This window comes from Coniophora puteana (assembly GCF_000271625.1).
Source record: "Coniophora puteana RWD-64-598 SS2 unplaced genomic scaffold CONPUscaffold_8, whole genome shotgun sequence".
Lineage (NCBI taxonomy): Eukaryota > Fungi > Basidiomycota > Agaricomycetes > Boletales > Coniophoraceae > Coniophora > Coniophora puteana.
In genome coordinates, this window is record NW_006913060.1 from 1,632,710 (window position 1) to 1,652,609 (window position 19,900).

General features: G+C 54.9%; 6 protein-coding genes across 6 annotated transcripts; all 6 read right to left on the minus strand.

The window, feature by feature from the left end:
* Positions 1-537: 537 nt before the first annotated feature.
* On the minus strand, positions 538-2,637 carry CONPUDRAFT_126402 (uncharacterized protein). Its single transcript, XM_007772084.1, has 4 exons — positions 2,626-2,637; positions 1,244-2,569; positions 982-1,193; positions 538-919 (listed from the first exon to the last, which is right to left on the minus strand). Exons 2-4 carry the CDS (start codon positions 2,424-2,426, stop codon positions 626-628), a joined length of 1,689 nt encoding a protein of 562 aa, XP_007770274.1. The 5' UTR covers positions 2,427-2,569; positions 2,626-2,637; the 3' UTR covers positions 538-625.
* A 724-nt stretch (positions 2,638-3,361) lies between these two features.
* Positions 3,362-5,502, minus strand: CONPUDRAFT_166611 (uncharacterized protein; the record flags this gene model as incomplete). Its single annotated transcript, XM_007772085.1, has 4 exons — positions 3,362-3,766; positions 3,831-4,036; positions 4,094-5,428; positions 5,487-5,502. The coding sequence occupies 4 exons, from the start codon at positions 5,500-5,502 to the stop codon at positions 3,461-3,463; spliced, it is 1,863 nt and encodes a 620-aa protein (XP_007770275.1). The 3' UTR covers positions 3,362-3,460.
* A 3,111-nt stretch (positions 5,503-8,613) lies between these two features.
* CONPUDRAFT_166612 (uncharacterized protein) lies at positions 8,614-10,106 on the minus strand (the record flags this gene model as incomplete). The annotated part of the gene is made up of 3 exons (XM_007772086.1): positions 9,867-10,106; positions 8,987-9,801; positions 8,614-8,919 (listed from the first exon to the last, which is right to left on the minus strand). The coding sequence occupies exons 1-3, from the start codon at positions 9,880-9,882 to the stop codon at positions 8,614-8,616; spliced, it is 1,137 nt and encodes a 378-aa protein (XP_007770276.1). The 5' UTR covers positions 9,883-10,106.
* A 379-nt stretch (positions 10,107-10,485) lies between these two features.
* On the minus strand, positions 10,486-11,729 carry CONPUDRAFT_166613 (uncharacterized protein). The gene is made up of 6 exons (XM_007772087.1): positions 11,503-11,729; positions 11,315-11,434; positions 11,151-11,256; positions 10,941-11,083; positions 10,758-10,878; positions 10,486-10,702 (listed from the first exon to the last, which is right to left on the minus strand). Exons 1-6 carry the CDS (start codon positions 11,675-11,677, stop codon positions 10,498-10,500), a joined length of 870 nt encoding a protein of 289 aa, XP_007770277.1. The 5' UTR covers positions 11,678-11,729; the 3' UTR covers positions 10,486-10,497.
* A 776-nt stretch (positions 11,730-12,505) lies between these two features.
* CONPUDRAFT_155353 (uncharacterized protein) lies at positions 12,506-13,739 on the minus strand (the record flags this gene model as incomplete). Its single annotated transcript, XM_007772088.1, has 5 exons — positions 12,506-12,809; positions 12,860-12,910; positions 12,976-13,239; positions 13,286-13,487; positions 13,595-13,739. The coding sequence occupies 5 exons, from the start codon at positions 13,737-13,739 to the stop codon at positions 12,506-12,508; spliced, it is 966 nt and encodes a 321-aa protein (XP_007770278.1).
* Positions 13,740-14,116: 377 nt separating this feature from the next.
* On the minus strand, positions 14,117-19,445 carry CONPUDRAFT_126411 (uncharacterized protein). Its single transcript, XM_007772089.1, has 4 exons — positions 18,791-19,445; positions 17,453-18,738; positions 15,718-17,399; positions 14,117-15,658 (listed from the first exon to the last, which is right to left on the minus strand). The coding sequence occupies exons 1-4, from the start codon at positions 19,420-19,422 to the stop codon at positions 14,525-14,527; spliced, it is 4,734 nt and encodes a 1,577-aa protein (XP_007770279.1). The 5' UTR covers positions 19,423-19,445; the 3' UTR covers positions 14,117-14,524.
* Positions 19,446-19,900: the final 455 nt, after the last annotated feature.

Here is a 19,900-nt window from a genome sequence, read left to right on the forward strand (position 1 = left end):
TGCTCGACGCTCGTGTTGCCTAGACGTCCAAATTTGTGGCATAAGGCTTGTGGAAACTAGGTCGTCAAAGGTCAGTTGAAGCTAAGCGAGAGCAGTCGACAAGATGAATCGATGAACCGTCGAAGGGATCCCAGCGTAAACAAGTCACGAGGTGAAACATAGCTACTGCCAATTAGCGCGACTTGCAAGTGTAGCGCTGAATAGGTGCAGCAACCCGGGATGACATCCTCAGTCGCGATCAACAACTTGCAAAGTTTGAAATCCACGACGACGGTTCGCGGAGCTTATGATTGAACTCCGCTGTCGGCTACGCGTCGGAGCCGGAGAGGTGTGTAGACATTTTGAAACGCAGCGAATGTCCGATCCGGCCCGATGACACATGGTACTGGTAGCGTAGAGCATCAGCGAACATTTCCTGGGCTTCACCTAAGTATTCTATCCCTCAGCTCTTTTCTAAACCAGCACTTGTCCTTTTCTTTAAGGCAGAAGTGGTGAAGGGATCTAGTTTAAGCATAATATCGGTGCTACATCGCGTGTAAAGGGTATCAGCGCCAGCGTGGCTCGTCTTACATACGGTTTAGCAACTTCGACAACATATAACATACTGACAGAAAATTTGAAACCCTCAGAAACTTCTGAAATACGGCCAACTGGAGACTTCCGGTAACATGGTCAAGTCAGCGGTGGGCATGATTCCTGCGGAAGGAGGCTGAGAGTGAGCCGCTGTTTGACCCCCCGTCTCCAGCTCTACCACTGCTGAGACGTGCTTGGTGCCGGTAGAGCCCGATCTAGCACGTGTGGGACCCTTCGAGGATCCGCCTGGTGCTCTTGATCTTTCTGCGAGGTAGTGGTTATAAGCTCTCCAATGCACTTCCAACCCAGCCAATATCTCGTCCTGGTTTAAGAAGGGCTTCCATCTCTGTGTTATGGTCGCGTTTCTCAGTCCCTAAGGTCGCGCTCGAAGCAGCAAAACACACTTACGCTGATAACAAACCAAGCATGGATGAGACAATACATCGCTTCGGCAAATTGTCCCAAAGCGGCAGCTGTCTCCAGGAATAGGACCGCTCGATTCTTCACAAAGTCGTGAGTAAGAGCTCGGACTCTCCGGCTCGGTTCTGAGCGTTGTAGATGGTAGCACCAATACGACATAGCATATCGAAGAGGGGTTTTGATCTGCTTTGCGTCTTCAACTGTGATTCATGTGAGCAAAAGAGAAGAATATGGGATTCGAGCAAAGTACCTGCTTGGACCTTGGTCTCGTCGCCTTTTAGCTTCCGCTTTATGAGCTGGAAGCACCAGCCAGCCAGACGGTCGTGCGAGCTAAGCGGAGAGACGTGGAAGTCGCCAGACCTAGATTTATCCCATAGATAGTCCTGAAGAGACGAATGATACACCTGCACGGTCATCAGGGAGTACATGGGAGGCAGAACGACGATAGCCGAGAGGTGTACGATGTGTTTCGAAATGTCCACGCCAGACAGTGCGCAGATGTCCGGAAGTGTCAATGGTTTTGCCAACACCATGATGTCGGATAAATGCTCTACTCCTGATCGCTGGTTGTGTTCTTCGCAAGAGGAAAGCACATAGCGATAGATAGAGTCAATATCACCGAGGTCAAGGTCAACAGTATCGACATTCCCATCATACATCTTCGAGATCAAGTCAAGGCAGTCGCCCGGGCTTTCGGACTTGCTGATCAGCCTGACGACTGTTGCAGCAACAATAAATCTTCCCTTGATGCGACAGGATAAGGAGCTAATGACTCTCGAAGAAGGCCATGGTTTCTCGTGGAGGAAGGAAATGTCGCGCATGTCGTAAATTTCGTCAAAAGAGTGTCGCAGGAAGAGTTCCACGTCGTGATGGGAGTCGAAATGCTGTATGTTGAGTGATTGGACTGAGCCCTCGGCAGTCAACCTCCGTAACAAAGTGTCAAGCAAAGGGGAAGGCCGACTCGTCACGAGAACATGAGAGATTGGTATGCTAGGGTCGTGAATGAGGTCGTTCATGGCGAGAATGAGCGGTTCGAGGGAGGCCCTGTCGCTCGTTACTCCTTCGTCGATGGCATCTAATACGATTTTTCTGGGTGTTTCCCAGACCAGCCGCAGGCTCTTCAACGGCGCCTTAACCAGATGCTCGAACTGGTCTGATCGGCACTTCGCGCTAGATAGGAGCTCCGGATCATTGTTAATGGCTTTGGCAATGATATCTTTCGCCCTGGGATGAAGAAGACCGATCTGGTACGCAAGGGTGAGGAACACAAGACTGGTATCGCTCCGATCGGCATGTGTCCGTGAGAAGAAGAACGTTGCGGCAAGCTTGTCCTGCGCGCTTAGCTGCTTAGCCAGTGTGTACGCAACACTCGACTTCCCCGAACCTGACTCTCCAAAGAGCCAGACGATCCGGTTGTCTTCTTCCGTCACCATATCATGCAACCTGCCTAAGAGCTCTTGCCGCGTCCCCGGTAGACACTGAGAGAATGGTCGGCGTTCATTGGAGTTGTACTCTGCTCCTCTAGCTTTCGCCCGAGACAGCTGCTCCCATGTGTCGTTACCATGACTGCTAGGAACTGCGTTTGACACAATAATGATCAGAATGACGAGCGCATTTGCCATGCAGACACACCTGAGGTCGTCGACATGATGGACGAGAAGAAGCTACACTAGCCGCCCATGCTGTATACAAGCTGTATGGCTGTGACAGCACAAATCACACAGCCACCACCACTGCAACTACACCGCAGAACTCGACAAATGACACAAACATGTATCGTACAAATTTGCAGTGTTATATGCGACGCTATCGCAGTGATGCGAGTAGCACAGCTATTTTTGGAAGTGGAAGAGGATGGGAGAGGATGGTATCAAGGAGGCCGAAGCCAGCCGCTTACGGGAAGTGCTACTACAAGTTCCGCCAACGATAATCTGCCTTTTCGAAGTGTTTCAGAAACGTAACGCCCAAGCACCGAGAGTTCAACTCCGCGTTCAACGTTCAGCATCTATGATGATGCAAGGTAAGAGCTGTGTTCATATCGATTTGAGAAAAGCCATTCTAGGCTGGTATGGTCGTGATTGACTGCTGGTAGTACCACTCTAGGATATGAAGTATGGGCAGTGCTCACTGCTCGCATCACGATACCCCAAATACTACCCTGATCGCGATAGCAAGAAGGTCACTTGCATTAGCACATGGTGATGCGAATGGGATTCACGACTCTACCAGGGTGTTGACAATAGGCATAAGCGTGCCAAACACTCCCTTCCGAGTCAGCAAACTTGTCTCTTCCCTTGCATGCTTACTACTCGGGACCCATGCCTAGTAAGAACGACACTATAGCGCGTCAGATAGCACTGATTCATCGCTTCATAATAAAACTCCGCAGCGTAAATAACAATTAGCTTTGTAGTGAAGTGCCCGTTATGAACTTCGCGAGGCGGTCTCCATTCCTCAACACTCGAAGCTATCGCACTTGATATGGGCGCGTTTGCACGCTCCAAGACGTTGAAAGAGGTGGAGGACCGCTGCTGCTTTGCTGGGACCACATCGCCGGCTTCCAGTGCATGGGAACCGACGGAGGTCCCCTAGTGTACAGCGGTGACCACGGACCCGGATTCGGGCGCATAGGAACCGATGGAGGTCCCCCAGTGTGCTCCTCGTGTAATATTCCCGGCGTTGTCAACTTTCGAGCGAGGTAGGGGTTGTGGTTTCGCCAGTGAAGCTCTAGCAGAGTCAAAATCTCGTCTTGGTATGGAAAGGGCTTCCATCTCTGTGTTGTCGTTGCGTTTGGCTGGGTGTCAAAATTGCAATACGGGATGATAAAAGGGGCGTACCATGATTATAAACTTGGCGTGAATGAGACCGTACATTGCTTCGCCAAATTGGCGCATAGAGGTGGCTTTCTCTAGAAACATTGTCGCTCGATTCCTGGTGAAGTCAAGGACTAGAGCTTGAATTTGCCGACTTGGTTCCGAGCGTTGTAGGTGATAACCCCAGTACGACACAGCGTATCGAAGAGACTTGGCCTCTTTTCTATCTTCTGTGAGATTTGTGTCATCAAGACTCTTCAAGGGAAAAGGTCGATTTGGCAGCTCACCTGCTTGAGGTCCGTCTTTTCTCAACTTCTGTTTCATAATCCGAAGGCACCGACTGGCCAGACGGGTGTGTGAACTAGATGAAGAAACATAGAGGTCTCCGGACCTCGAAGCATCCCACAAGTAGTCTCTGATGGATACATGATACACTTGCACAATCCTCGACGAGCGCATGGGATCCGGAGGAAGATCAATGATAGCCGAAAGATGTAGAATGTTCTTCGAAATGTCCATACCAAACAACGCGCAGATGTCGAATAGTGTCAACGGTCTTGCCAGGGCCACGATGTCCGACAAATGCTCAACTCCCGATCGATGATAACGGTCTTCGCAAGAGGAGAGCACGTAGCGGTAGATTGAATCGATGTCACCGAGGTCAAGGTCAATGGTGTCCACGGTTCCATCGTACATCTTGGAGATCAGGTCGAGACAGTCGCTTGGGCTTTCGGCTTTTTCGACGAGCCTGACGAGTGTTGCAGCAACAATGAATCTACCCTTGATGCGGGCGGACATCGCCCTTATAACAGCAGAAGATGGCCACGGTCCTTCGTAGAGGAACTCAATGCCATGAGTTACGTAGAGCTCGTCAAAGGAATGCCGCAGGAAGAGCTCGACGTCGTGATTGGAACTGAAACGCCACATATCGAGTGTTGTAAGTTGGCATTTGATCGCTAGACTTTGTGAAGCGTTGACTAGCAAAGGATCAGGGCGGCTTGTCACCAGAATATGAGAAATAGGTATGTCACGATCATGAACGAGTTCCTTCATGGCGAATATCAGGCACTCGTTGGCGTCTCTATCGCTTGTCACCCCTTCATCAACGGCGTCCAGTATCATCACCCTAGGCTGTGTCTTCCAAACATTTTTCAGACTTTGCAAAGGTGCCTTGACCAGAAGCTCAAACTGATCTCGCCAAGACTTTGTAGGGGAGAGAAGTTCTGGATCATCGGCGATGGCCTTGGTGATGATTGACCTTGCCCTGGGATGGAGGAGGCCGATCTGATATGCGAGGGTGAGGAACACGAGTTTTGTGTCGCCCCGGCCAACATGCGTTCGGGAGAAGAAGAACGTCGCGGCAAGCTGGTCCCGGGCGCCGAAGTTTTCGGCCATCGTGTACGCGACGCTCGACTTCCCCGATCCTGACTCCCCAAAGAGCCAGACGACCTGCTGTGCTTCCCCTGTCATCACATCCCATAGCTCGTCAAAAAGCTCCTTCCGTGTTCCCGGTAGACATCGCGAGAAGTGTCGGCGCTCATTCGAGTTATACTCTGCTCCTCTGGCCTTCGTCTGAGCTAACTTTTCCCACGTCCTACATTGTCCTTGATCATAGAAGGGATCTACCATCAAGGAGGCCATGAGCAGCTTGAGTGGAGCAGTCATGCATGCGAGACGCACCTGGTATCGTTGACATGGTGAACGAGAACAAGATGCACTGGCAGCCATGCTGTGTGTTGGCCCCTAGAGGACGCACGATCGTGGAAATTCAGAACCAGACTTGATCATACTGGAAGAGAGACATAGACACAGACTCAACACGGGTACCAGTCACATCCCGGTCTTGCTGTGTACCCAATCTTAGTATGAGGCTATGGGCCAAGTACAGTGGTGCACAGCCTTCAGGCCCAGGTCTCAGGATTACATAGCGGGGCAGAAGAGGTATTTTGAGAGGATACGTACGAGACACTGCCTCCGCTATGCTCCGGTCCCGAGGTAAGCTGAAGCGCTGAAGCTTAAAGGTCGATAACGCAACGCTTGATCTAGTCTCCTTGTAGACCTCGACACGTGCTTACCTATAAGGGCGGCATCACTGGCACGTCGGACAACGGGAGGACTCGCCAGGTAGCGCTTAGTAGTATGGTTCATGATCGATCGGCGCCGAGACCTATGAAAGTAATCTTTTCTGTGCAAAATACAATGTCACCACGGTCTTGCGAACAAGCCCGTGGAGTAATCAGGCCGACACAGAAACATCGGCGCGAACTCATCGCGTTGAGGCTCTTCACACAAAAACGACGATTGAATTAAGGCGACCAATCTTGTCACCCGTAGTCTCGACTTCTTGATACAGTTCTTTAGAGGACCCCCAGACTCTTGGGTTATCAGCGTTCCCAGACCGAAATCATTCAAGGGGAACAGGTTGCGTTTTTTCATTAACTACGACCGACACAGTGGTGTCCATCAGCGATTCTCTCGAACGACGTCAGACCGAGAGAACTTGAAGGTTGAGGGGGGTTCAAGGATATTAGAAAGGATGGAAGGTATGAAAGAAACGGTGCGCGTACGAGTCAAGCATTCCGAACGAGGCAGATATAGGTTGGCAGGTCAGCTCGAGAAGTGCTGTTTTTTCCGTGAGCACGCCGTACAACCCGTGTCCTCATCGAACGTTGCAACTGGTAGCCGCGCAATAGCAGTGATACGTGCTTAGAAATTGCGAAGGAAGAGGAGAATGGGAGGAATGGGCTCACTGTTATATAGTGCAGCAACCATAGCCAATCAAGCAGCATTAAACGCGTTGCCGTCGAAATTGAGGCACATGGCGTCGACGTAGGCCGAGGCTGGGGACTGGCAGAGAACACTGGTCAAACGTCAAGGACACCGTAGAGAAAGCTATCTGAGCTCACCAAGAAACCATTTGTGCGGATTGTCCAGCTCAGGCTCCGCAACTTCTGCCTTGACCCCACACACGATTTTCGTGTCGCCCATGCGCACTAGCACCGATCCATGCGTGGTCGATATCGATCCTACATACAATTCACCATCGCGTCAGCTTGCAATGGGTCGGCAAGTGCGCTGTACGAGCCGACGTTAACAGAACCCTACCTCTCATCAATCGTCCAACCCACGTCAGTCAGGCCGAACGTCTTCCGGGATGTATCGCTTGAGGTACGGACGCGGGTGCAGACGCTGGGAGATTTGTGCCTTGATTGCCTCGCTTTGCTGGTCTTTTAGAGGTTCTGGTGCTTGTGCAGTGGTAGCCATGTTGCGGTGGATGGTGTCTGGCCGTGATGAGGAGAAAAGGGGACACAAGAGTCGTAGATCTAGTTTGGTCCTGTTAGCCAACTGTTAGCCGGAGCCGCTCACACGACAGCTCGGTTGCTTCAATATCACTAGCCAAACTTGTAGTGAGCTTGTCACCTTCAAATTCACACTTTCACGCACCATCATGATCGTTCAACAACTTCGATTCGTTTTTATTTATTGATATTCCAATCATTCTGGGATGATAGGTATCGCGATATGTCACGATGATGGTAATACTACAAACTGCGTTATATATACATGAAAACCAGCTTCCTGCAGTGGCATCGGTGTCAAAGACGCGGGCAGAAACTTTCAAGATGAAGGGTAACATTGACATGATCCACAGCCGGTATCAAGCTGGTCTGAAGTAACCAGAGTCCTAGGAACGAAAACGGTCGCCGGTAGCGACTCTATTTTAGAATAACAACGAACTTGGAAAGCTTCTTATCTTCTCTTTGTCGTGTCTCTGTTTGCACCTACTAGCAGGGTGTGTCCATGGACGGCACTCACGCGCACATTGACATGAACGAACCGTTTTCATTGTTGCCCATGAAAAGTTGGGATGAGTATCTAAACACAAAGAAATTTAAACATTACCACAGGTAAGTCCTCCATTGCAAGCAAATATTGAATGATAAATGTAATACCAACGAATTATAACCTCAGCCTGTTCTATGCATCGGCTTCCAGCTTCTTGGCAACAACGCCGACACAACAGTCGACGTGGTGCCCGACCTGGGCCCCGCTGAAAAAGGATGTTGCCATGAGCGAGCTCGTGATTGCTCTGGCCTTGCTTGCAGCTCCGCCATGGATTGGTCCCCCGGAAGACCTGCAGAGCCATAATTGACCCGTGTGAGTCCCTTGACCAGCGGCCGTCCTGGTGCTCTCTGCCCTTTCAAAATGTAGTGGTTGTAGTCTCGCCAGTACGAGTCCAGCACGGACATTATCTCGCGCTGGTCCGAGAAAGGCTTCCATCTCTGCATTAAGGTCGTTTTGCTCAGTAAATGGGCTCGTTCGACGTCGAGGTGACAAACGGATCGTACCATAACAGTAAATCTAGCTTGAACGAGCCATGTCATCGCTTTGCTGAACTGTCTCATCGCGGCAGCTGTTTCCAGGTAGAGGATTGCTCGATTCCTTACGAAGTCAAGGACCAGAGCTTGAAGCTGCCGGCTTGGTTCCGAGAGCTTTAGGTGGTAGGACCAATATAAAACAGCGTATAGAAGAGGAGACTTGACACCCTCTTCGTCCGTTACTACATTTCATGTCATCATCAATCACTCGAGCTGATAGATATACAATCGAGGCCCACCTGCTTGGGTGTCGCGTCTTGGCAGTTTGCGCTGCATAAAGCGAACGAGCCAGGGATATATTTTCAGCTTCCGCTTCAAAAACTGAAGGCACCAGGAGGCCAGACGCCCATGCGAGCTAGTTGGAAGACATGGAACTCGCCGGACCTCGGCGCATCCCACAGGTAATCTCTGATAGACGCATGATACACCTACACAGTCACGGAAGAGCGCATGGCGTTGGGAGGAATGTCTACAAGGGCCGAGAGGTGTAGGATGTGCTTCAGAACGTCCGTGCCAGACAATGCACATATATCAGATAGCGTCAACGGTTTCGCCAGGGCGACGATGATCGACAAGTACTCTGCTCCAGATCGCCGATAACGGTCCTCGAGCGAGGTGAGCACGTATCGATAGATAGAGTCAATGTCACCGAGGTCGAGGTCGATAGTATCGACGGCTCCATCACATCTTCGCGATGAGGTCAAGGCACTCGCTTGGGCTTTCGGCGGTTTCGACTAGCCGTACGATTGTGGCGGAAACGATGAATCTCCCCTTGATGCGGGCGGAAAGTGAGCTAATGACAGTAGAAGACGGCCATAGTCTTGAGTGGAGAAAGGTGAGATCGCGGATGTCGTAGATCTTGTCAAAGAAATGTTTGAGGAAGATGTCTATGTCACGCTCGTAGCTAAAACGCTGTATGTCGAATGTTGTAAGGAGACCCTGGGACGCCAAGCTTTGTGACAAGGTATTGAACGGTAGGGAGGGGCGGCTGGTGACCAGGACATGAGAAAGTGGAATACTTGAGTCGCGGACAAGTTCGTTCATGGCGAGAATGAGCGCTTCGAGAGAGGTCTCGTCTCCCGTCACCCCTTCGTCGACGGCGACGAAGATCATTTTCCTTGGTGTTTCCCAAACGAGCCGCAGACTTCTCAGAGGCGCCTTCACGAGATGCTCGAGCTGATCTGCCCGAGACTTCGTACTGGAAAGAAGCTCCGGATCATCGTTGATGGCTTTCACAATGGCCCACTTGGCCCTAGGATGGAGGAGACCAATCTGGTACGCGAGAGTGGGGAACACAAGACTGTTATCGCCCCGGCCGGCATATGTCCGAGAGAAGAAGAATGTCGCGGCCAGCTGATCCTGCGAGCTCAACTGCCTGGCCATTGAATGCGCGACGCTCGACTTGCCCGACCCCGATTCCCCGACGAGGCAGACGATCTGCTTGGTGTCCTCCGTCATCGCACCATACAGCGCAGTCAGCAGCTCCTGCCGTGTCCCTGGCAGACACTGAGAAAAGCGCCGACGCTCGTTCGAGTCGTATTCCGCTCCCCTGGCTTTTGCCTGAGCTAGCTTCTCCCATGCGACCAACGAGCTCCCATGTCCTTGACCGTAGGGATCTGTGGTCCAGAAGCAAGTAAGCAGCGTTGTGAGATCAGATTATACCTATACGTGCCAAACGCACCCTGTGCTGCTGACATGGTGTGCAGCGAACGTTACTATGCGCCCCATGCTGTATGCCGGAGACATTGGATCCTTGCTACGCAAAAGGCACACAGCGTGACATCATTGCGGCCTTAAGTTAGCCTTGTCATGGCGTGCATGGTTATTTATGGGCGTGGGCGACGACCTAATACGGAGCAGGTTCCTGCCCACCACTCTTCAAACCTCAAGGCCTCGCGCTCAAGCCTTAGGACTGGCGGCGCAGAAGAAGCATCTTGAGAGGTCCGGGATACGTACAAAACGCTGCCTCCGCTACGCTCCTAGCGGTCCCGAGGTAAGCGGAAGCGCCTGAAGCTTAAAGGTTGATAACGCTATGCTGAACCTAGACTCCTTGTAGACCTCGACACGTGCTTGCCGATGAGGGCGACGTCACTGACATGGCAGACAACGGAAGGATTCGTCAGTACGGCTCATAACCGACCAGCAGAAAACGGGAACATATATATGAAGCCAAGATTTCTGAAAATGTTCCTTTCTGTGCAAAAAGTGGGATGCCATCGCGGTTTTGCAAACGAGCTCGTAGAGCAATCGGGCCAACAGAAAAGCATAGGTGTGAACTCATCGCAAGGATGCTCGTCGCGCATAAACGATGATTAGATTAGGGCGACTAGATTTGACACCCGTAGCTTCGACTTCTCGATACAATTTTTCAAAAGATCCCCAGACTTTTGGGTTGTCATAGTTCCTAAGCCGAGCTCGTTCACGGCGAGTAGATCGCCTTTTTCATTGACCACCACCGATACAGTAGTGTCCATCAATGGCTCCTCGAACGACGTCGGATCTGAGAGGACTTGAAGCCTAAGGAGGTTCAAGGGCGTTAATAAGGACGGAGGGTATCGGACAGTGAACGTACGAGTCAAGCATCCCGAACGAGGTAGATATAGGTTTGCACGTCAACTCCAGTGGGACCGTTTCTTTCCGCAAGCACGTCGTGTGACCCGTGTCTTCATCGAACGTTGCTACCGGTAACCGCGCTTTAGAATCGTATGCCCTCAGCAATCGAGACGGAAGAGACATAGGAGAGCAAAAGGCTCACTGTTATACAGCGCAGCAACCATGGCTAATAAAGCGGCATCGAACGCATTTCCATCGAAGTTGAGGCATATCGCGTCGATGTATATCGTCCAGACGGCTTTGCCGGGGTGAATGGCGAGTGATTCGAGGGGTAGGATGCCGGAGCTACGACGTAGAAGAACCGTAAGAATCGAAACACCAGTAGCATAGGTTGGTGAAGCCACTGACTCACGCAACCAAAGCCTCATTCAGTCTTTCCGACAGTATCTGCGCCTCCTCCGCCGGAGGACCGGGCTTGAACTTGGGCGAACACAGCGCCGGGAGGTCGAGGTTGGGTACTGGCGGAGGACATGCTTAGAACGCTGAAGGTGACGCAGAAAAGCTGATTCCAGTTACCAAGAAACCCCTCGTGCGGCTTGTCCAGCTCGGGCTCCGCAATCTCTGCCTTGACCCCACACACGATCCTCGTGTCGCCCATGCGCACCAGCGCCGATCCATGTGCGGTTGATATTGACCCTAGAGTGCAGCAAATGAGCTATCACATGAACCTACCATGCAGAGGAGCGAAAGGCTGTAGTACACACCGACGTTAACAGATACCTCCCGCCAATCCTCGAACCCGCGTCCGTCAGGCCGAACGTCTTCCGAGATATATCGCTCGAGGTACGAGCGCGGATGCAGGCGCTGGAAAATTTGAGCCTTGATCGCCTCACTCTGCGGGTCTTTTGGAGGTTCTGGTGCTTGTGCAGTGGTAGCCATGTTGCGATGGATGGTGTCTGGCCGTCGACGCGTAGCGCGACGAGGAGAAAAGGGGATGCAAGAGCTGTAAAGTTTGGTCTTGTTGGGCGCCCGCGCGACGATAAGCTCGGTTACTTCCAATTTTACTAGTCGATTTTGTAGTGAACTATTCACACTTCATAATCGTTCAACAACTTCCATTCGTTGTTATTCATTGATACAAGACACGCCATCGCGCGGGGCGCTCCGGCATCCAAGTAGATGTTTTACGAATAGGGGCATTGATAGCGTATAGAAGGTAGAACGTCTAGAAATGATGTTTCCGACGAGCAGATACGGCGCGATGTAAGCAGAATTTATGTAAGCCAGTTAAGCGAAACTCATGTCGAAAGGCCTTAAGGAAGTCTTAGCGCGGAATATCTGCTCTCCGCCACAACCGGCAGAACAAATATATGGCTTCCTGTGACTGAATGTTCGAATTCCGAGTTGACAGCAGGATGCAAAGTGTTATGCACATACGTTATACTCAAAACACCGGCTGCATCGTGGCCGGTGCACAATTTAACATATATATATATCTTTGACACACGCAACGACTTGCTTTCTACATAGCAAACTGAACCGGGAACACCGACCCCATGCGGACTTATAATACCCTTACTCTGTCCGTGTATGCTCTATCAAATGCAAGGCAGGTATCGAGTTACTGTTATTGACTGACTCTGTGGCGACAGAGTTTAAGCTTTAAGCTCGAAAGGGTTTACAAAGAGTGATACATTATTCATCAAATGGCTTTATCATACATGTATGTTTCACTTCCTCGCTTAAACTACGACACACAACAACTTGCTACTTCTTACTCTTCTTCTGTCTCTTGGCTCTCCCACCGGGGCTCGGCGACTGACGATCACCCAAGTCGTCTGCAACCTTCCCACCTCGCATGATCGCAACCATGGCCTCCATTTGACTGGCGTCAAGCTGAGAAAGTATCTCCTCTTTGGTCGAGTTTGTGCCGACTGCCGAAACACTTTCACATAATGCAGGAGTCTCGGGGTGATAAGCCTCAGGCGGCAACTTCGATTCACGCGACATGCCCTCCCCAGAGCCCGAAGAGCTTGCAGTTACGTGAGATGGAGCGGTGGAAATGGATGCGCTGCCAACAGATTAGGATAGACGCAGGCATTTCGCCAATGATATACACACCGTGATTCATGGTGATTATTGTCGACCACGGTCTCGTCCTCGTTACCCGATCTAATATTAACAAATATAACCAAAAATTAGGAAGTGCATTCTCTGTTGCAAATCCAAGTACTCACCCGCTAAATGCCTTGCGCTTTTCCGATGCTCGCGCTGAAAAGCGATCTTTACGACTACCTGTGCTCGTGGTCGGTGCGCGATTGGAGGTAGAACTGCCTACAGACACTGTCGGTGACACGTTGAGAGAAAGCGACAGCATCTCGAAACGAAGAATGCTGCTCAGTGTGTTTAGGCCACAGCTGACGGCCAAAACACCGACACTCATGTTAGAAGCCGGCATAGGCGTGTTCGCCCGCTGATTAACGGAGCTATCAAACATGATCCTGAAAATGCTTCAGCACGAGCGTTTTAATGGGTGACAGTACTTACTCCGCCGTGCTGTGTTGTACCGTGTTCTGCACATACTCTGAGACAGCGAGATCAAAACGCCGTGTGGGTGGGGCAGGGCCATCCACCGCTGATGCCGGACTGACGCGCCCGACCGCAAACAATAACGGCATGTCGAACTCGGGGACGTTATCATAGTACGAGTCCTGCGACGGATCTCCGGGAAAAGGGAAAAACTGTTGGGCTGGGCGTCCAAGAAGATAGGGCCATTGCGATCGAAATACGCCGTAGCGACGACGAACGCGAGTGTGTCATCTCGAGCAACCTGTCCTCCGACTGGGCTATACACACGGAGCTGTGCGGGGGATGACGTCGTGATCTCGGAGCGGAACGCAGTGTCGTAAAAGCAGTAGAAAGTCTGCGAGTTGCCCGTCTGCTGTGAGCGACGAACACCGTTGATCAAGCTGAACATTCCAACAACGAATGCGTTAGACATGATGGCTAGTAGCCGGAGGGAAAGGCTGCTATTTTGCGGCAGAACCTCTGCAGCTTTTAACATCCTCCGACTGAATAATTTCCGTGCTGACACAGCGAGAGCGCTGAATCTTGACACTCCAACAAAGGAGGGGTCTCAACCGCGACTCCCCATTGGGTCCCGAATAATTGCATTCAATAAAAAGCGCATCTGCGCCAACGATGCATCCGATGTCAACGACTCAGGGGTCACGAGACCACCTTCCGGGGCCACGGGACCACCGGTTCACTGGTTCCCGACGACCGAATGTCCTCGCGGCCACCGAAGCATTCAATCGTCTACAAAAGCATTCAACTCATACGCACGCGGGAACAGGCAAACACACAGGAGGCAGGCATCCAAACAGCTGCAAACAAAAGCCGACCATCTGGTTGTAGATACGATTAATCCTATAATCTAGGATGATAGCGATGTGATGATGTTAGTACTACAAAATGCGTACTCGTCTGCTGGGTCGTCAAAAGGGGTGATAATGTAAGTAAATCCGGGAGGCGTCCAAAGGTCGTGTAGTATGTTATGAGATATCGTGAAATCGAAGCAGTGATGAGATATACGATAGAAATCAAGAGAAACCCCCCAAGTAAGTGAAGCATGGACGGGATGTAGGATATCATGAAGAGGTGAATGTGGTATGGGGGAATCGGGATGGGTGGCGCGACCAGAGCAGGATATAACGATAACCAAGAAAAAGAAAGACAATCAAAAAAGAAAATCAAGAAATCCAAGCCGCCTCGGGCCGAGAGAATCTACTCCCCAACCCACTCCCCGCCGCTCGCCAGCTTCGCGAACGAGCCCCGCCGCTCAACCAGACTCTCAAACGTGCCCTCCTCCACCACACGCCCACCCTCAAGCACCACAATCCGATCGCACATCCGCATCACAGGCACCTTATGCGTCACCACAAGCGTCGTCCGCCCCACCTTGGCCTCGCGCACCGTCTCCAGCACCGCCGCCTGGTTCTGCGCATCCAGCGCGCTCGTGCACTCGTCCAGAATCAATATCTTCGACGGCCGCGCCAGCGCCCGCGCAAGCTGCAGCCGCTGCGCCTGCCCGCCCGAGATCAGCGCCGCGTTCTCGCCCACGAGCGTCCCGTACCCCTGCGGCAGCGACATCACGAAATCGTGCACGTGCGCCGCGCGCGCCGCACGCTCCACGTCGGCCTGCGTGAGCCGGTCCGCGTGCCCGTACGCGATGTTGTCCCGCACGGACGCGTCGAACAGGTTCGGGTTCTGCGAGACGACGGCGACGTGGTCGCGGAGGTGCTTGACGTCCATGAACGAGAGGTTCGCCCCGCCGACGGTGATCGCGCCCCCGGTCGGCTCGTATAAGCGCTGAAGAAGCGCAGCGACGGTCGACTTGCCGCACCCGGAGCCGCCGACGAGCGCGACGCACTCGCCGTCACGGATGCGCATCGAGAGGGACCTGAGCACCGTCTCGGTGGGGTTGGTCGGGTAGGAGAACTCGACAGCGTCAAAGACGAGATCGCCCTTGATCTTCTCGCGGAGCATGCCCTGCCGCTCGCCCTCCCCGTCTTCAAGACGCACAAGCGCGTGCAGGTCGTTCGCCGCGCGCACGCACTTGGCGATGCGCTGCGTGAACGCCATGAGCTGCGAGCCGATCGTGACGGTGAAGACGACGAGGTTGAGGGTCTGGACCATCTGCAGGTACGTGTACGTGCCCTTGGACATGAGCACCGCGCCGACGTAGAAGAGCAGCGCCTCGGCGAGGTAAATGAGAGCGGAAGCAACACCGTACGTGCAGCCTTCGACGAACGCACCACGGCGGCCAGTGGAAAGGCACTGCGCTGCGGCAGTCTCGAATTGCTGCGCGAGAACAGGCTCCAGAGCAAGCCCACGGATGGCCCGGATGTTGAGAATAGACTATCAACCCAATCAGCCTCCTAATCCCACTAAACAAAAACACAAAAACAAAAACCAACCTCATAATACACCCTCCCGACCTCCTCCCTCGCCCTCTTATTCCGCACCTCGCACTTCGCCACCAACCCGCTCTGCGCACCCATAACACCCACAAACACAGGCGCAACCGCCAGCCCCACAAGCGTCAACTGCCACCCCCACGCCATCGCCCACACCAGCCCCAGCCCCAACATCGCACACACCACCACACACTGCCCCATCACCACCGAAATAACGACCCTCGCGTCGTCCGCATCCTTCACAATCCCCTGCGTCACCCTCGCCACCCCGTTCTCGTCCCGATCAAACCACGCCTTATCCTGCCGCACAACCCTTGCAAACGCCACCCCGCGCACGCGCGCCGCCCAGCGCATCGACAGGCTCTCCATCACGCCGTACTTGGTCCCGAGCAGCAGCCCGTCGAGCGCGGCGATGCCGAGCACGAGCGCGCCGTACGCGTTGATGAGCGAGGCGTCGGATGCGCCTGCGGAGACCTCGAACATGAGCTTGGACAGCAGGAACGAGAACACGGGTGTCATCGACCCGCTCGCGAGGCACGCGAGCAGTCCGAGGGCGAGCAGCGGCTTGTTGGGGATCGACGGGTAGACCATCCGGATCGTCGCGATGAGCCCGGGTGTGCCCGGAGCGGGGGACTTCGTGGAGGCGCCAGAGGCGGGAACGGGGGGGACGTCGACCTTGATAAGCGGCGCCCTATCGTGTGTGACCGTCGACCTCCTCGGGCGGTGCGAGCTCGCACGCGTCGATCGCCGCGTCGCAGCGAGCGCGCCGCTGCGGTCCATCGCGGCCTTCTCCATCTCGAACGCATCGTCCTCCTCGATCACATACACGCCCTCGTCCTGCGGCGGAACCGGCGCGTCCTCGAACGGATTGCGGAACGCCACGCGCGGGCTCGAGAACGTCGGGCTCGTCGCTACCACTGTCGGCGTCGCCGAAAACGTGGGGCTCGTCGGCGTCCACTGGAGACTCATGCGCCGCCCGTCGTACGCGCGCGGGGGCATCGACAGCTCGGGCAGCTCGAAGCGCGAAGCCCTCGAGGCCTTGGGCGACGTCGGCGACGGCAGAATCGACATGCTGCTCGGCCGGCGCACGCGCTGAACAGTCGTCCCGTTCCACGCCTGCGTCTCCGCCTTCTCGAACGGGTTCTGCTCGCGCGACGGGAACGCCTCGGCGGGGACGAACTGGCTGCGGAAATCGCGCTTGTCGAGCGGCGAGATCTCTTCTTCGTCCGGAGGGAGCCGGACGGCGCCAGCGGGGGCGGGGCGCGTGAGGTCCGACACGACATCGAACATCCAGTTGCCCAACGACTGCGTGACCGGGCGCAGCACCGACATCGCGCCGATACTGAGGTGGCCCTCGCGGACGGACAGCCCGTCCGCCGAGGTCTCGCCGTGTGCGTCTTCGGCGAGAACATCGTCGTAGCCCGGGAGACCGTCCTGGTCCGCGTCCTGCACGCCGCCGGACCCGAGCATGCGCACGAACTCGCCGTCAGGCGCGACGACGAGGTCCGCGCGGAAGCCCTGCTCGACGACCTGCCCGGCCTTCATGACGTACACAAAGTCGGCGTCCTCGATGGACGCGAGGTCGTGCGTGATGACGACTGTCGTCTTGTGCTGTCGCCAGCGGCGGATCGCGGCCATGATGAGTGCGCGGGTGGGCGGGTCGAGAGCCGAAGTCGGTTCATCTACGAGACCATAAGCAAATGAAGGTGCAAAACCATAGCATTAAAAAGCTCACCAAGAATCAACACATCCGGATCCCTAATCCGCGCCCGTGCAAGCATCACCCGCTGCCTCTGCCCCCCACTCAACTGCACCCCCTCCCCACCCCCGCTCCCCCCACTCACCACCGTCTCATACCCCTCCTCCAGCCCACCCACCCAGCTCTCCAGCATCGCCATCCTACACGCCTCCACCACCTGCTTCACCTCCACATCCTCCGCCCTCCCGCCCCTCCCCACCGCACCCACCGCCACATTCTCAAACACACTCTTCCCGCCAAACACCACCCCGCTCCCCTGACACACCCCGCCGACGCGCGTGCGCACCCATGCGTTATCCAGAAACCGCATATCCTGCTCATCGAGCAGCACGCTCCCCGCACACGGCGCGTACTCCCCGCGCAGCAGCGCGCCGAGCGTGGACTTGCCCGAGCCCGACGCGCCGACGACGAACGTCGTCTCGCGCGCGGGGAGGAACAGCGAGACGTCGCGCAGGACGGGCACGTCCGGCCGCGCGGGGTACGCGAATGAGACGGAGGTGAGCGCGAGTTCGCCGACGAATTGGCGCGGGAGGATCTTGCGCAGCGCCTGTGTGCGCCTGCGTCTGTGTTGCTGTTGCTGGGGCCTGCCTTTCTTCGCAGGAATAGCGGTAAACGAAAGCTCAGAGCACGGCGACGACGGGAGAAACTGGTCATTCTGCGGCGGCGGAAGCACCACCTCGTCCGCCACAACCGCCGCCAACGCCGCCGCGGACGCCTTGCCCCTACCCACCGTCACAAGCAGCGGCACCGCCATCTGCAGGTTGCTCGTCGCAATAAGACACGCCCAGAACACCGCCATAACGTCCCCCGCGCTGTTCCGCCCGTCACGCACGAGATGCGCGCCGAACCAGAATCCCTGCACGAACATCGCCATCGACACGAACTGGGAGAGCGCCGCCGTGCCCCCCCAGAGGCGCGCGAGGCCCTGCGACGCGTCCGCGATGCTGGCGAACACGCGCGCGAGCGAGGCGTGTTCGGCGGGCGCGGCGTTGAACGCTTTGACGGTCGCGATGGCGCCGAGCGAGCGTGAGATGAGGGAGGCGGCGGCGGCGGAGAGGGAGCGCTCGCGCGCGAGGCGCGGCGCGGCGAAGCCCTGGGAGAGGGCTTGGATTATGATTAAGGAGGGGACGGCGGAGAGAATGACGAGGGTAAGGAGCGGGGAGCGCGTGAATGCGAGGATGAGGCAGGTGATGGTTGTTGTGAGGTATTGGAGGAGTTGACCAGAAGCCAGCGATGAGGCCGTTCGAACGTCGTCCGTTTCGCTGTATCATACACGTTAATCGACAGAGAAAGGGAGGCGAGATGGAGACTTACCGAGCGAACTTGGCCATGAGCCCACCAGCACCTATCGGTGCGTCCTTTGCGGTGGTGTCCTGCACATCTCCTTCCGAGCCCATGCGGAGGTCGAACCACGTTATATCTTTGCGCGTGACGGACTCGTAGACGCGTCTTCGGAGCTCGACAACGTTGTGCTCGCCGGTCCATATCCACAGACTGCTCGTGATGCTGCTCATGAGCAGGGCACCGACGCCGAGCGCAACGAGCTCAATGGCAGCAAGGCCGACGCCGTGAAGCAGCGCATCCTTGGCGGCTTGTGGTGGGTTGGCGGTGAGCGGGTAGGCGGCAAAGGCGTTGAAGGACTGGCCGACGACATAAGTCATGAAGGGGGCGATACCGCCCGAGACGACAGATGAGGCAATGGCAGGTGCGAGGAGTGTGAGTTTTCTGCGTGGGGTAAGGAAGGAGAAGAGGAGGCCAAAGGATGGGGTTGGGGAGTGCGAGTGGATGGTGGGCTGGGGGAGGATGGCTGGGGTGGAGGAGGATGGGGTCGCCTTGAGGTCGATAGAGGATGAGTCGGAAGAAGTGTCCCGCCTTCTTCTGGAGGAGGTGTCGCTGGATGTTGAGCGGGATGTAGAGGCGATGGAGTGTCGTTCGTAAGAGCTCATCGTGGTCGTGGATTCAGCCGCAGAGTCCAGCCAAGCGGAAGTCTGGGTGAGGTCGTTGCGGTATATGAAGAGGGAACAGAGAAGGGGTCCATGGTGCTGCAGCCGTTTTGTCTGTCGCTTCGTCCGTCTCTCTATTGTCTTGTGTCAACTCGCAGGCGAACACAATAGCCCCTCGTCCCCTTTTGGAAGCGTACAATAGCTCGAGGCACATTGACCCCGTGGGAAAAATAGCACAATGCCCGATCGCTGTCGGCGACTCGGCTCCGGCCCTCCGCGATTCTACTCTTAACGAGACGTCCATGCTCGCCGCTCCCTCACTCCCCCACCTGACCCATTGTACACCGTATGTGATCTACCAAGCAGAGCTTATCTGGTGGACTGGCTGTGAAGTCAAGGTTCTGCTCACACCACAACACACTTTGTTTCTCATATCCAGCCCCGTCGACGTTGCTTGGACGCAGCCATGTTCTCCAGGGGC

Excerpts from the sequence above, each read along its gene's own strand:
- CONPUDRAFT_166613 (XM_007772087.1), bottom strand. The coding sequence starts at position 11,677 with ATGGCTACCACTGCACAAGCACCAGAACCTCCAAAAGACCCGCAGAGT. Across the intron at positions 11,435-11,502 it reads GGAGGTATCTGTTAACGTCG|GGTCAATATCAACCGCACAT; the intron begins GTGTGTACTACA and ends GCTGCACTCTAG. Across the intron at positions 10,703-10,757 it reads TCGTTCGGGATGCTTGACTC|GCTTCAAGTCCTCTCAGATC; the intron begins GTACGTTCACTG and ends GAACCTCCTTAG.
- CONPUDRAFT_126411 (XM_007772089.1), bottom strand. The coding sequence starts at position 19,422 with ATGAGCTCTTACGAACGACACTCCATCGCCTCTACATCCCGCTCAACA. Across the intron at positions 18,739-18,790 it reads CTCATGGCCAAGTTCGCTCG|CGAAACGGACGACGTTCGAA; the intron begins GTAAGTCTCCAT and ends TGTATGATACAG. Across the intron at positions 15,659-15,717 it reads TCGGGAGGGTGTATTATGAG|TCTATTCTCAACATCCGGGC; the intron begins GTTGGTTTTTGT and ends TTGGGTTGATAG.
- CONPUDRAFT_126402 (XM_007772084.1), bottom strand. The coding sequence starts at position 2,426 with ATGGTGACGGAAGAAGACAACCGGATCGTCTGGCTCTTTGGAGAGTCA. Across the intron at positions 1,194-1,243 it reads CGAGACCAAGGTCCAAGCAG|TTGAAGACGCAAAGCAGATC; the intron begins GTACTTTGCTCG and ends CATGAATCACAG. Across the intron at positions 920-981 it reads ATGCTTGGTTTGTTATCAGC|AGATGGAAGCCCTTCTTAAA; the intron begins GTAAGTGTGTTT and ends ACCATAACACAG.